Source organism: Xylocopa sonorina, chromosome 7 (assembly GCF_050948175.1).
Source record: "Xylocopa sonorina isolate GNS202 chromosome 7, iyXylSono1_principal, whole genome shotgun sequence".
Classification (NCBI taxonomy): domain Eukaryota; kingdom Metazoa; phylum Arthropoda; class Insecta; order Hymenoptera; family Apidae; genus Xylocopa; species Xylocopa sonorina.
Genome location: NC_135199.1, coordinates 4,996,362 through 5,008,879, shown reverse-complemented (window position 1 = coordinate 5,008,879; position 12,518 = coordinate 4,996,362). Strand labels below are relative to the sequence as shown.

The window sequence follows — 12,518 nt, the reverse complement described above, 5'->3', positions numbered from 1 at the left end:
ATTCTTAGCTTATGGCATTATAACTAAAATTTATTGTTTGTGATTTCGGTAATTTTAATAATCACGGAATATAATTAGCAGACGTTTAAATTCAATAAACAATTAAATGAATGAAATTGAATTGTAGAAGCAAAATTTCTTTCAACTTAAATGAATAATAATCTCACCAGCAAGAACATTCCATGTAACAACATCGTCGAAATTTTCATATGTATCGTCGCACTATAATAAGCGATGCAAATATTCTTTTATTATTTTAATACTTTTTTGAAACAGGTGAATATATTACGAATTTATTTTAATTTTTTTTTTCAAGCGAATAAAGAGATTAAACAAAAATTGTAGTTGAAACAATGCGGGAAAGGTTTCTTTCTTCCAATGTATTCCAGCTACAGTTAATGATTGTACTCAATTCATTTTTAACGATTATTTGTTTTAAATATGCAACCAACGCGATTCGATTTTACTGTTTCAAGGAAATACATTCGCTTTCGTAGCTTTTCAACGACTGATCTCGTTTACGCAGTTTTATATCAACATCTACGAGGAAATGAAGATTATGATCGCTTCATGTATTTCACCTACTTTCCTTGCTAAACTTCGTCTTAATTTGTCTTCAATAATAAAACGTGAATATAATTAATACTAATTAATTAATAATATTATTTTGTATTATATTAGATATCTCTTTTTTACAAAATTCTACTATCAGTATCAGAAAAATGTTAAAAAGTAAGTGTTTTATTTATACATGTAAGGTGTTTTAAAAAATGTTATCTTCAATTATATTCGTTATTTAAAAATCTCAAATAAGTAGACAAACGCAAAAACTAACGATGCTACCCTCAAAAATTAATTAAATCGAGCATTATTTAAATGATCACATTTTAAGTATTATATGCATAAAAATAGAAGTATATATCACAAATTATTATATAAATATCCATAAATTTATATCTAATTTTTATTACATTTGACATATTAAATGTACAGATTCTATCTCTTGGATTCTGACGCCTCGTGTGATACTTATACAAATGCGCATCCAATAAGGAATGACTCTACCTGGTGAAATAATTTGTTACTTAGGAAATACGAAGCGAACTCATCAGCTGTAAAGAGTAAACGTCTAAAAAAATCATATTCGAAGTATTATTAAAAGGACGATTCCAATATTATTTACATAAGTATCGACAATAATTAGAAGTATTTATCATTTTGGTAGTGTCATTTCTGTGTTGTGGAAGAACTTACTAGTCGTCCCTAGACCTCCGTAAATTTCCCTATTTGCCGTAGGATATGAATAGCAGTGTGAAGTAAACCACAGTTACTGGCGTTAAATTGCTTCAGTTTGGTCGATTTCGTATTGCGTCCAAAGAAAATCAGAAAAATGTCGAAGAGGAATCCAGGGGACGAATATAGAAAAGGTTTTGTTCATTTTATTTATAATCGTATCAAGTCGCATTAGGTAAAATAACGTTTACCTCGTATCTTACAGAAAACGGACAGTGGTTCTATTCTCGATTTGTTTTCGTTATTGATTTCATGCCTATATAATTTAATCGCGGAGAGAGAGCAAATTCTAAATGTTTAATTTCAAAAACTAATTGTAAAGCAGTTGTAGGAAAGGAATCAAATATTCATATGATGTATTATTTTCTGAAGTTCGTTTCTCGCTTTCCGTGTGCCACTTTTAATGCACGTATATTACGACCATGTGCCAAAGGATATATCATAATTGTAAAAACGGAATGAATGTTAACCTTATGTAATAAAATTATCAAGTAAACATAAATATATCGCACTTTGCATATTATTATAAATAACTTATGCAGACGTATATCGTATTATATGTATACTTATTTCTCCATTGCCATTGTTCTTCTCATTTGTTTTTGAAATTTAATCCAGAATTACAAGAAACTTGTGCTAAGCATGCCGCTTAAATATTTCCAGTTAAAAGAAACAATGTTGTTTAACTTGATCTGAACTTTGCCAGTGTTTGACGTTATCAGGGTCAAGTGTGTACAGAGCAGAGGACTCCAGGGGGGATGACAGAGGAAGGGATCGTTCGCCACTTAGATCTGATGACCGCTGTGAAGCTGCTTACAATCAAAGCGATGCAAAGAAACAGAAGCTGGCTTTTGGGTTCGGGAAGAAAACTGGAACAGATCAAAAGAAGGGTATCCAGATAAAATTAGGTTCAACATCGGTTCGTAATGATATACAAATGAAAATGTATATACATATATCAATCAGATATATCGTTAATAAGCTATCTATAATTCAGAAACCTACAGTAAAACCAACACCAGTTCAAAGGCCAACAGTGGCATCTGTATTTAATGCAGATGAGGAAGATGAGCCTGAAGAAATGCCAGCGGAGGCAAGAATGAGAATGCGAAATATTGGTAGGGAAACACCAACTTCAGCTGGACCAAATTCATTTGGTAAAACGAAGCAAGGATTTTGTGATTCTAAGAAAATATTTGAGAAAACATTAAAAAAAGCAATGGAGGAAGCAAACAAATGATTTTTTCCTTAATGTACTTGGAAATTACTGTTAATTGTATATTAATTTTACAAAAAGAATGCAACAATAGCGAGATTCTTGCTACAGTTTTGTGCAAAATATTTTTATCAGTTTGATTCATTATACTGGCAAAAATTAGATACAAAGTTTTACTTTACATCTATCATGTTTAAAAAATTAACTAAATATTAGCTACTTGTTAGCTAATGTTAAGACTGCACTATTTCATTATGTAAATCATGATAAAGTATGCATATGTAATAAAATAATCCTATATAATTTTTACATAATTCATTACCAGTTTATTAATTTTGAATCATGTAATAATAAATTAAAAAAAAGTGACTAGAAATTATAGGAAAGTTATAAAATAATTTATCTTGTAAAACTTGTAGAATAAATGATATAAAAAAATATAACTTCATATTGATTTTCTTCTTAATTTTATTCAAAATTTACATAGCAAATTATTTCCTGTTTTGTTGTCCTTGGCGCAGATCCTAAACAAAAAATGCAATACATTAAGCCAATAAATATAACCAGTACAAACATTAAGCATTTCAAGTTATACAATTAATGTTAACATTAAATATATAATATTGAACAATTCTCATAATTACCCTGGGGAAGTTACGAACTGGAGGTGTTCTGATACGACGGTTCGCTTTGGATCTGTTGCGAACAACTTTCGAGTGAATAGCACAAGAAACACAATAGTGTAACTTGGCATATAACTTAGGTAGTTGATATGCCGAGTAAAAGCTTGCTTCTGTAATATCTCTAACAGCAGCTGCTTCTACAATGTTACGAATAACAAACTTCTTGATTGCTTTATCTTTTGGTACACATCGTGCGCAATTGGTACAGCGGACAGGGTTTACATGTCCACGTCCATGCTTAGCACGTCCACCGTTTCTGCGCTTGGAAGTCTAGAGGAGAAAAGAATAAGATATAAGAAACAACATTAATGATATTTATTACTTTATCATTTATGTGCGCAAATATTTGTATAAATTTATAATTGTAAAGACTATTATAAGAATATTTGTTATGTACGTCACAGCAATAAATAGTTTACTGTTACTTATATCAAAATTAATAAACTGGTATTTTTCTAGTGTGTGTTTAAAACCTAAATGTATGCCGGTAGGACACATCAGGTTAAGCAGAAAAGTTTAACAATATATCAAAATTAACGTTAAAAGCACATATTTTAATACACTTCTATTTTTTACTTCTTATCAATTATAATTTTAATGCCAAAAAATAACATTTGTCTAATGTGACAAGCACATGGTTTATGGTTATCTTTGCATTGATATTTCACAAATACATCACTGTTAATATTGATTAGCTTTTATCATCTAAAAATTTTGCTTTGTATTAAGTTTCTCATGATAACACATACTATAAAATAATACTACGCACAATAAGGTAAATTAAATAAATTTAAAATGATAAATAAGAGTTACCATTTTGTTTCATTAGCTACAGAAGAAGGATCGGAAGTAACGTTTGGTGGCGTTACGTGAATGTGGCGAGTCAAAACAGCGTATTTCCGCTTAGGTATATCTACAAGTTCAGTTTCAACCGCGTTTGAATTGTATACTGTTCGTTTCGAGTACTGTTTAATATAATATTATTTATTCATGTCGTGAACCAAGTGTTAGTGATTTATGTAATATTTAGTGCAAGGAAACCGTAGATATCAACGAAGCAGTAGTTAAATCAAGGTAATGAAATATAATGTTATTTAAGTATATTAGGATACCGGATGAACGAGGTACAAAATTTCACATTATTAGCTGAACATATCACACGTTCCAAATATCTTCAATTATAATTCAAATAACAAAATGATATTCAAAACAACAGAGTATTTTCAATACATTTTTAAATATTATATGGATATATCCATCCATTAAAAAATTGTTGGACAAAATTGTTGCTTCTACATTTTCAAAGATCGAACGAAAGAAATTTTTCTTTTATGAAATTTGTACAATTTGCATCTACTTTATCAATTTATAGCAATTGAAAGAATACAATTTGTATTTCTTTTGATTTCTAGTGACATTTTAAATTAGAAACTATATAGTAACAAAATGCAGTTTTGTGTAGAATGCTTGTGGGGAGGGGGTAAAAGTGAAATAAGTACAATTTGTCTGTGAAAAATAATTTCACAAGGTTCTTTTTTATATGTTAAATTTATATAATGTGCTTCTATTTACTATAATCATAAGCAAATTTTCGATAACCTGTATTTCACGTAATCTTTTGCGACTGAATCGTTGTAAGAAAACGATCATATACATAAATTGTGTACTGTTCACGAAGCAGACACATATCTTCCAAGTGTACAAGGTGCTTTAGATTCTTGTAATCATTTGCTACTCGTAATTGTACATCTTCAATTTTACCATTTTATATAAAATGGTAGAGGAGGTAGTTAATTGTACAAATAAACCAAAGGTACGTTAGCTTTGACATAACCGTAAAATCTTATAAGGCTAGCAAAGTTTTTAAATGGACAGAAAGTGTAGTAATTGAGAGCAAAAAAATTTAGTTTACACTGATTAAAAATGTGCCGTTGCAGATTAAAACTGCTCGACCACGTCCAGTTTATTTATGGAATGTGTTAGATGTACAAAAATGGTTAAGAAGGCACTGTAGCGATTATTATCAGTTATATCATGAAAAGTTTTTGTATGTAAGTATTTGATTTATTTAATTTTTTTAAGCACAATGGATTTACTGGAGATTATGTGTAACATATTACACTAATAATTATTGTGAAAGAACTGTTCATTTCTAATATTTCATTATAATTTGAATTCTAAAGTCTTGTGTTTTGCGTGGTTGAACAGAAAAAAAGCATAGCTTCATGTTAGCTCTTTATTAGTATTTTTGTACTTCTGTCATTGAATATATGATCAATGTTATTCATGTTCTTTTAAGCATGATATCACTGGAAGGGTTTTGCTAAGAATAAATGAAAATATTTTGTTGAGACTTGGAATTGATAATGAACAACATAGAATGGACATTTGGCGGGAAATAATGAAATTACATCTTAAAACAGATATGTTAGAAATTAAAGATATAGAGCGGCGTAATAATATGAATTTTGATTAATATGATGCATGTGATCAGATTAAATATAAGTAGCAATTACATAAGAGTTATATTTTTTATATTAACTTATATAATCTTTTATATAGTATTAGTGACGTTTTAAGGGAACTGTATTAAATAAACATTGTACTTTTATATATACACATATTTATAATAAAATGTTCAATCAACCTTGTACATACATCTGTCCTATTATTTTAAGTGTGTACTTAAATATAAAAATATAAACAGTACACAAAACAATAGGAAATTTAACAAATAAGAATTCTAATAGACATCATATATTTAATTTTTGATTATTTCATTACATACAAAAGGTAATAAAATAATACTAAATTAATGATACATAAAATTGAGCTTCATATTAAATTTTGCAAAAGCTATTTCTGTTACGTAAAAAATTTGTATTTTTAATGGTACACGAGTTCTGTACTATATTGCAACAAAAATTTGTTTGTTGACTAGAAATATTTGGTTATTACTTTAATTCCATGCATTACATTAATGTTTAATGAAATTTAAATAGTATGCATTTCTTTTATTCGTCATTGTTACATGCTTAGTCATTTGAACAAATATAGGTTCAAAGACCAAAATTTCTTTGTTACTCCTCACTCATATTCTTACTTTATACGTAATGTACATATAGATTTAAAAAATAGTAATACATTAGACAATGCAACATACACGATTAATTTATAGTATAAATAGAAATCGGAGATCAATTTACTTTTAAGTAATATCTAGTTTTTATTACTATGTTTTTACTATCATCACATTAATGACCATTCCAATACTTTCTTCAAGCCTTTAGTATTTTTTCCAATTAGAAGCTTAAATATAAATTATTATTTACGCAAGGAATTTTTTTATATCTTCTCATTATTGTTGCAAAAGTGCCTACTATTTACATAAGAAATTTTTTAATTTATAACAGAAATAATTTATAACATTAACAAGAAAATATGATGTTAAAGAAAGTTTTACAGCCTTGGATGTTGTCTGGAATGATTTTGTGGTACTTAATAACTGTGATTCTAACAAACTTAGTTCCAAAAAAGAAAGTATATAATACATCACAGCACAGGCAATATCTACCATAATAAAATTTATTCATTTCTATAAATTACTTCAATACTGTTTGTTCTTCACTGCCTCTTTTTTGTAACTAAATTTCTCTAAGAATAATACTGTTAAATAATAATTAATTAATTATAGTTTCTAAATTAAATAATGGTACATATGGTATGTAAATGCGAATGCAGTAAATACTAGGCAAGCGTTGCCATCTTTAAAATATGTAGACAAACATTGTAGGAGTATTTGAGCAACGTTTAGAAAAACTGAAAAAAAATGTGATTACATATAGTTAGATGTTTTACATTATGCATGGTAAGAAATGAATCATTAGTTCACCTTTCGTTCATGTGTATGAAATGCAAACTCGTCCAGGAAATCTTCCACTTTGAGCAAAGCTAGTCGTGTCGCCTGACTAGTGCTATTTAAATGAATCAACAATTTTGCATTCGATTCTGTATACTACAGACATAGTTCTTCTATGTCAATGTCTTGCGTATGTTTATGTCTCCCCGATGAGAAAACGTACAGTTCTTCACTTTTGGTTGAACCATGATTCCCGCCGGGAATCTGGCGGTCAAACAATTTTTTACTTCGTCCACTCATTTGTCGGTCATCGATGAACGATTGTGTCGATTCCCTTGTTAATATACCCTTATAACACGATGAAACGTTCGGATACCTACTTGAAATCGTTCGTTTCCATTCATATCTGTAACATTTATACATATAAAAGCAATATATTATATTTGTATAAAATATTTACACTTCTACGAATATTTTACAAATTACGCAGATACTGATAGGTATACCTAATGGAGAGCTTAGTACTTTGCGTTTTATCTGTGTCTATGGGATCGTGCGAGGGGTGCGCGGTTGACAATTTTCGGGTTGTACAGGAACACCTTTGTTGAAATTCTCTTCTAAACTTTTCCTACAAATTTACCTCGTGTTTAGGGAGTGTTATGGTCTGTTACACTTCTGCTTTAAAAAATATTCATTCATACACCCTCTCTATAGTAAGATTATTTAGTACATACATTATATATTCCATAAATGAACGGATTATAACAACTGTTTGACATAGCCAGCCAGTCACAAGAGAACCATATGTAGTGTATATATTCGTATCTGCAATTTTGTTTATTCGTAGTGCGATCCAAATATTAAATCGTTACGAAGAAATGCTTACTCGTTAATTTCTGGATGAAAATATTGGAATACGTTGTATGTTTGAAGCGGTAGCCAACAAATTGCAAACAGTGCCACGACTATAATTAACATTTTGATTACCTGGAAGTGGAAAAAGCAATGCGATATAGAGGCAACTAAAGCAACGCGTGCTGGAATACATTTTAAGTTAATTCAGATCGAAAATTATATATTAAGTAAATATAAATTATTTAAATTAAATCCATTGATAATATCAGGAGAACTTGTGTGAGTTGATAAAAAATCGAATTTAGGTACCTTTATTTTATTCTTCATCAAATTTGCATCCCGGGAGCCCTCCGCGTTGCCTGGTGCTTTATTACCCCACAGTCTCAACGCCATTCTTGCATACACGCAAGAAATGATCGAAAGAGGAGTTAAATATTGCAAAAAGACTAACAGTCCCATGTAAATTAACATCGAATTATCAGATAGAATCACGTGCCTACAAAACGGTTTGTAGCTCTCGGTGCTTGCTGGAAATTCATTTAATCGATTGGTGTTTGGTTACTCAATTACAGTTGGAATACAGGAAGTGCAATCGTGGATGCACTTGGAAATAGACGAATAAATTGTGGTCACGTTTTTTTTTTATGTCGGAAAAAACAAAATTGAAGGGAATTGTAGTGCGCACTGCGCGCGAATTTGCGTGTAATAGGAGCAATTAAAGGAATAATTAGCGTGGAAACTCACTACTAGAAGTTTCAGGCACCATAATGACTCTATGTGCAATCGCCATCGGCGTGGCTAGACTTCCCGCGATAAACCAGATTCCAGCGATTACAATTTTAGCAGTCATTTTGCTCGGTTTCGCACTGTTGCCAGAAAAAGAGAAAGAAACAGATCACAAGATTGTAAGGAAGAAGAATTAGCTTCTTAAAAAAAAAGATACACGTGATGTATACTTCTTGATCTGAGAATTGGTATAAACTTTTAAGCGTGAAAAATTCGACATACCTGAGGGGTTTTAAGATTGCTCGATGTCGATCGATCGCAATTGCCGTTAACGTGAAAACTGAGACATTCACGGAAAGAACTTGCACGAAAGGACAAAAGGCGCACATGAAGTGAGGCAGATTCCATCTTTGCAGGAGAGCTGCTTGAAACTTGAAATAAAAGTCAATTTTGTTCTCGTTGTTCTTTAACACAGAAAGAGCAATAGTTTTGGTATATAATAGCACAACGAAGGAATGTTTTACCTGGAAAGGAATCGCGAACAATCCAATAACGATGTCCGCTAACGCTAGATTTGCTATGAAAAAATTTGTTACATTTTGCATACGCCTGGACGTAGCTATTATCCACATAATCAGGAAATTTCCCACCACTGCCAGCACTGATATCGATCCGTACAATATGCTAAGGATCACTAGAATAAGAGTCGGTACTTCATACGTGTTATCTGCAAGTGATTGAAAACAATAATCAGAATAGATACGCGAAATAGGAGTAAGTTCTTGAACGAAAAATCTCTTCAAAGAGGTATATCAATATTCGTCTCGAGATGAACATCTTTTAGTAAGTTTAATATTGAACTGACATTTAGAAACATTTATTTGTAGACTGTTCGATATGAGACTGGAACGTTAAATTTGTATTTTACATAGATCTTAATTTTTTCCTGCGAGCTACCTTTTTAGGGACGAGTATTTTTGCGCACAATGCAAAGGCGAAACAGTGTTATGAATAAAAACACCATACTTGGAGTCACAGTTTTGTCATGTGGAATTTAAAAGTATAAAGGTAATTCAGCGTGAAAAAGTTGTAACGCTGTCCTGTTTGAAGACACAATGGTTTATTCATATTTATGGCGCGGGTTTAGTATTGAAAGCTAACCAGTATTGAAGACGACAGAATTGAATTCATTTCGAATTCATTTTGTGAGATTTCGTGATAAAAGCGGGTATAATCTTTTATTTGAATAATGGAGTTGGAAAAAATTACGCAGCGAACGGTCCAATGTCGACTATTTATTTAAAGCTAAATTTTTGATGTAGTTATATACTTTATGATCAATGCCTTTTACTTTATATTTAAAAAAAAAAAAAAAAAAAAAAAAAAATAGGAAATCGTTTATGGCGCGATGAAACTCTTTATTATACGCTGTTTGGAGCTCATACCAATTTCTGTCACGAAGACAGCGACCGAATATTTCCGGTCTCGTCATATGCAAGGACGTGTTGTATATTATTGCGTAACAGGTTTACAAGATTGGAGTATCTTCTTATAAAAGAATATATACATATATATGATATTCTTTTTTTAAATATTATATACGTGATATTATCGAATTTTTCTGAAAATTGGGAAAATGTAAGTACAGCGTGTGAAACGCTTAGGAAACCAGTGTTTTCAAGTGCGTGCTTGCAAACAGAATTAGAACGTGTAGAACTCAAAATCCTACTTGTCTATCTTGTACATACACGTTGGTTACACATCGTATTCATTTCTGGATAATAACTTGCAATGTAACATTTCATTAGATTTTAATATAGTTACACGTTTTAAAAGTCTTCATAAAGTAGCCACTCGAATTATTGCAATTTGGGACTTTCAATATGCAAACTTTAGTGACTGAAGTCTAAAGTTTGAACAATGATTGCAGAGAGAGCACAATGGTATCTTTTTGTTGATGAAATTATTTTTACTTTAGTTATAATTATTTTCAAATGTTCTACACGCAATTGCGAAACATTCTAATGTTATATTTTGAAACAGGGGTGACTGCATTCAATTGGAGCAATTAGGGTGACTACGTGTAAATTGCTTTTATAAACAACTGTGACTACAATTAGTACTTTAGTAAATGCTGAAATATCCATTAAAGTGGCTGTTATCTCGTCAATATTATATTCTTTTTAAATTGTTACCTCTTTAAAGGCTCGTTGATTTATATTTCGTGTATTCTATAATAGCAACTGTAATGATTGGATTCGTACCAAAGTCTTCGTCTATGGAGCCGTTAACATACAAATGATATGTGTCGTTGAACGTGAGTGGCCAAATATTTTCGATCTCTCCGTTCTCGTCATACCATGAAGTATTCATGATGGGCGATCTATCTGCAACAAAGCTAACAAAATTCAAATTATTATCTTATCTGTTGTAACTCCAATTAAAAATCACCCATAGTGGATGATAAAATAAAAATAAAAATAAGGAAAACGTGTTTCATTGCAAGAATGTTGGCGTTGTATATTTCTTTCGCGTGCAGACATTCTAATGAAGGATTCTCGTGGCACTTTGATGCAACAGGTAGAGTTTAATAAGACAAAGGGTAGTCTATTTGATATACTTCAAAGGAAGAGTATCATATTTTCCCCCCATTTGACTTTGAGGATGAAATTGTTCTCGTTAATTTAAAAAGCGTCTTGCATGCGTTTGATATGTTTGGTACTAATTTCCTGATTTCAGTGAAAGCGTGTAAATGCAATGGAATTTCAGTACTACGTAATTTTGAATATTTCAATGGAACGTTTTTGTTCGCGAAATACAGCGTAGGCACCTTTGCACAGTTTCATTTCTCGTATTTCCATGAGCTCTGTACTATTGCAATGTTATCCGCGACTGAATGTGAATACGATCGGATTTTAATTAATAACTACGAAAATAAAAAATGTCGTGCTTCTTATATTTCTACCGTTTTGACATTTGGAGAGCGAAATATTAAGTAACTTTGAAGTGCAATATCGCGCTAATGAAATTACGATTACCAAGGAATTCATTACATTCATTACGTTTGAATGTAATGTTCCATGAATAATTATCTGATTATTTTGATAAATTCGCTAACACACTACTGTGTATTCTCTTTTTATAGAATATCTGTCAATACATAAAATGAATGCTCGCGTCGAAAATTATAAAATTTACTTCACATATTTCTTTCCATAAAATATATGTTTAAATTGTTTTATTAAATTGCTTTCGTATGCACGTGCTAAATTATATTACAATAACTACGGAGATGTAAATTTAAGGAATTTGGTAATACTGTTGAATGTAAATCAATGTCATAACTGTAAAATATTCCACTTTATAATTGTATGCAAAATAATTTACAATTTACTTATTCATTCATCTATATATTTTTCAAATTTAAATGACCTTAATTATTATACGTGTATACATTATTGTATTCTTTTTGGAATGTATAATTATATACTACATGTACTCTCTGTGGTTCAATGCAATATCGCTGAAAGCTTGAAGAGCAAGATTTTCTACGCGAATAATTTTTATTTTCTATATTTTTATTTACAAGGGAAGAAAAAGGCATTAATGAAATAATGTAATCGTTTCGAATTTACTTGGGCATGATAAATGGAAAGCAAATGGTATGAATTTGCATCAGACACGATATAATCGTTACACTGGTGTCCGCGTTAGGGTTACGAACTACTATGTGTACGTGTGTGTGCCTATACCACGGTCAAATGCCCTGACAATACCTTGTTACTGCTATGCTTCCTAGGCACGATATGCACTTTATGCTTGATAACGCGATTATGCCATTTGACAAGCACAATACGAGCGTGCAAGAGCCACTTTGCGCGATGTC

At 30.8% G+C, this 12,518-nt stretch overlaps 4 protein-coding genes across 4 annotated transcripts; 2 read left to right on the top strand and 2 right to left on the bottom strand.

Moving 5' to 3' along the window:
- The first annotated feature begins 1,300 nt into the window (after positions 1 to 1,300).
- LOC143425225 (PEST proteolytic signal-containing nuclear protein) lies at positions 1,301 to 2,886 on the top strand. The gene is made up of 3 exons (XM_076897853.1): positions 1,301 to 1,427; positions 2,016 to 2,212; positions 2,291 to 2,886. The coding sequence occupies exons 1-3, from the start codon at positions 1,391 to 1,393 to the stop codon at positions 2,531 to 2,533; spliced, it is 477 nt and encodes a 158-aa protein (XP_076753968.1). The 5' UTR covers positions 1,301 to 1,390; the 3' UTR covers positions 2,534 to 2,886.
- Positions 2,887 to 2,959: 73 nt separating this feature from the next.
- Positions 2,960 to 3,690, bottom strand: Rps26 (ribosomal protein S26). Its single transcript, XM_076898152.1, has 3 exons — positions 3,565 to 3,690; positions 3,154 to 3,462; positions 2,960 to 3,033 (listed from the first exon to the last, which is right to left on the bottom strand). Exons 1-3 carry the CDS (start codon positions 3,688 to 3,690, stop codon positions 3,001 to 3,003), a joined length of 468 nt encoding a protein of 155 aa, XP_076754267.1. The 3' UTR covers positions 2,960 to 3,000.
- A 1,186-nt stretch (positions 3,691 to 4,876) lies between these two features.
- On the top strand, positions 4,877 to 5,813 carry Ave (sterile alpha motif domain-containing protein aveugle). The gene is made up of 3 exons (XM_076897830.1): positions 4,877 to 5,005; positions 5,130 to 5,243; positions 5,492 to 5,813. Exons 1-3 carry the CDS (start codon positions 4,967 to 4,969, stop codon positions 5,666 to 5,668), a joined length of 330 nt encoding a protein of 109 aa, XP_076753945.1. The 5' UTR covers positions 4,877 to 4,966; the 3' UTR covers positions 5,669 to 5,813.
- Positions 5,814 to 7,081: 1,268 nt separating this feature from the next.
- Positions 7,082 to 11,009, bottom strand: LOC143425363 (RYamide receptor). The gene is made up of 9 exons (XM_076898101.1): positions 10,897 to 11,009; positions 9,157 to 9,359; positions 8,915 to 9,063; positions 8,651 to 8,772; positions 8,216 to 8,433; positions 7,938 to 8,038; positions 7,786 to 7,876; positions 7,558 to 7,679; positions 7,082 to 7,457 (listed from the first exon to the last, which is right to left on the bottom strand). Exons 1-9 carry the CDS (start codon positions 11,003 to 11,005, stop codon positions 7,208 to 7,210), a joined length of 1,365 nt encoding a protein of 454 aa, XP_076754216.1. The 5' UTR covers positions 11,006 to 11,009; the 3' UTR covers positions 7,082 to 7,207.
- Positions 11,010 to 12,518: the final 1,509 nt, after the last annotated feature.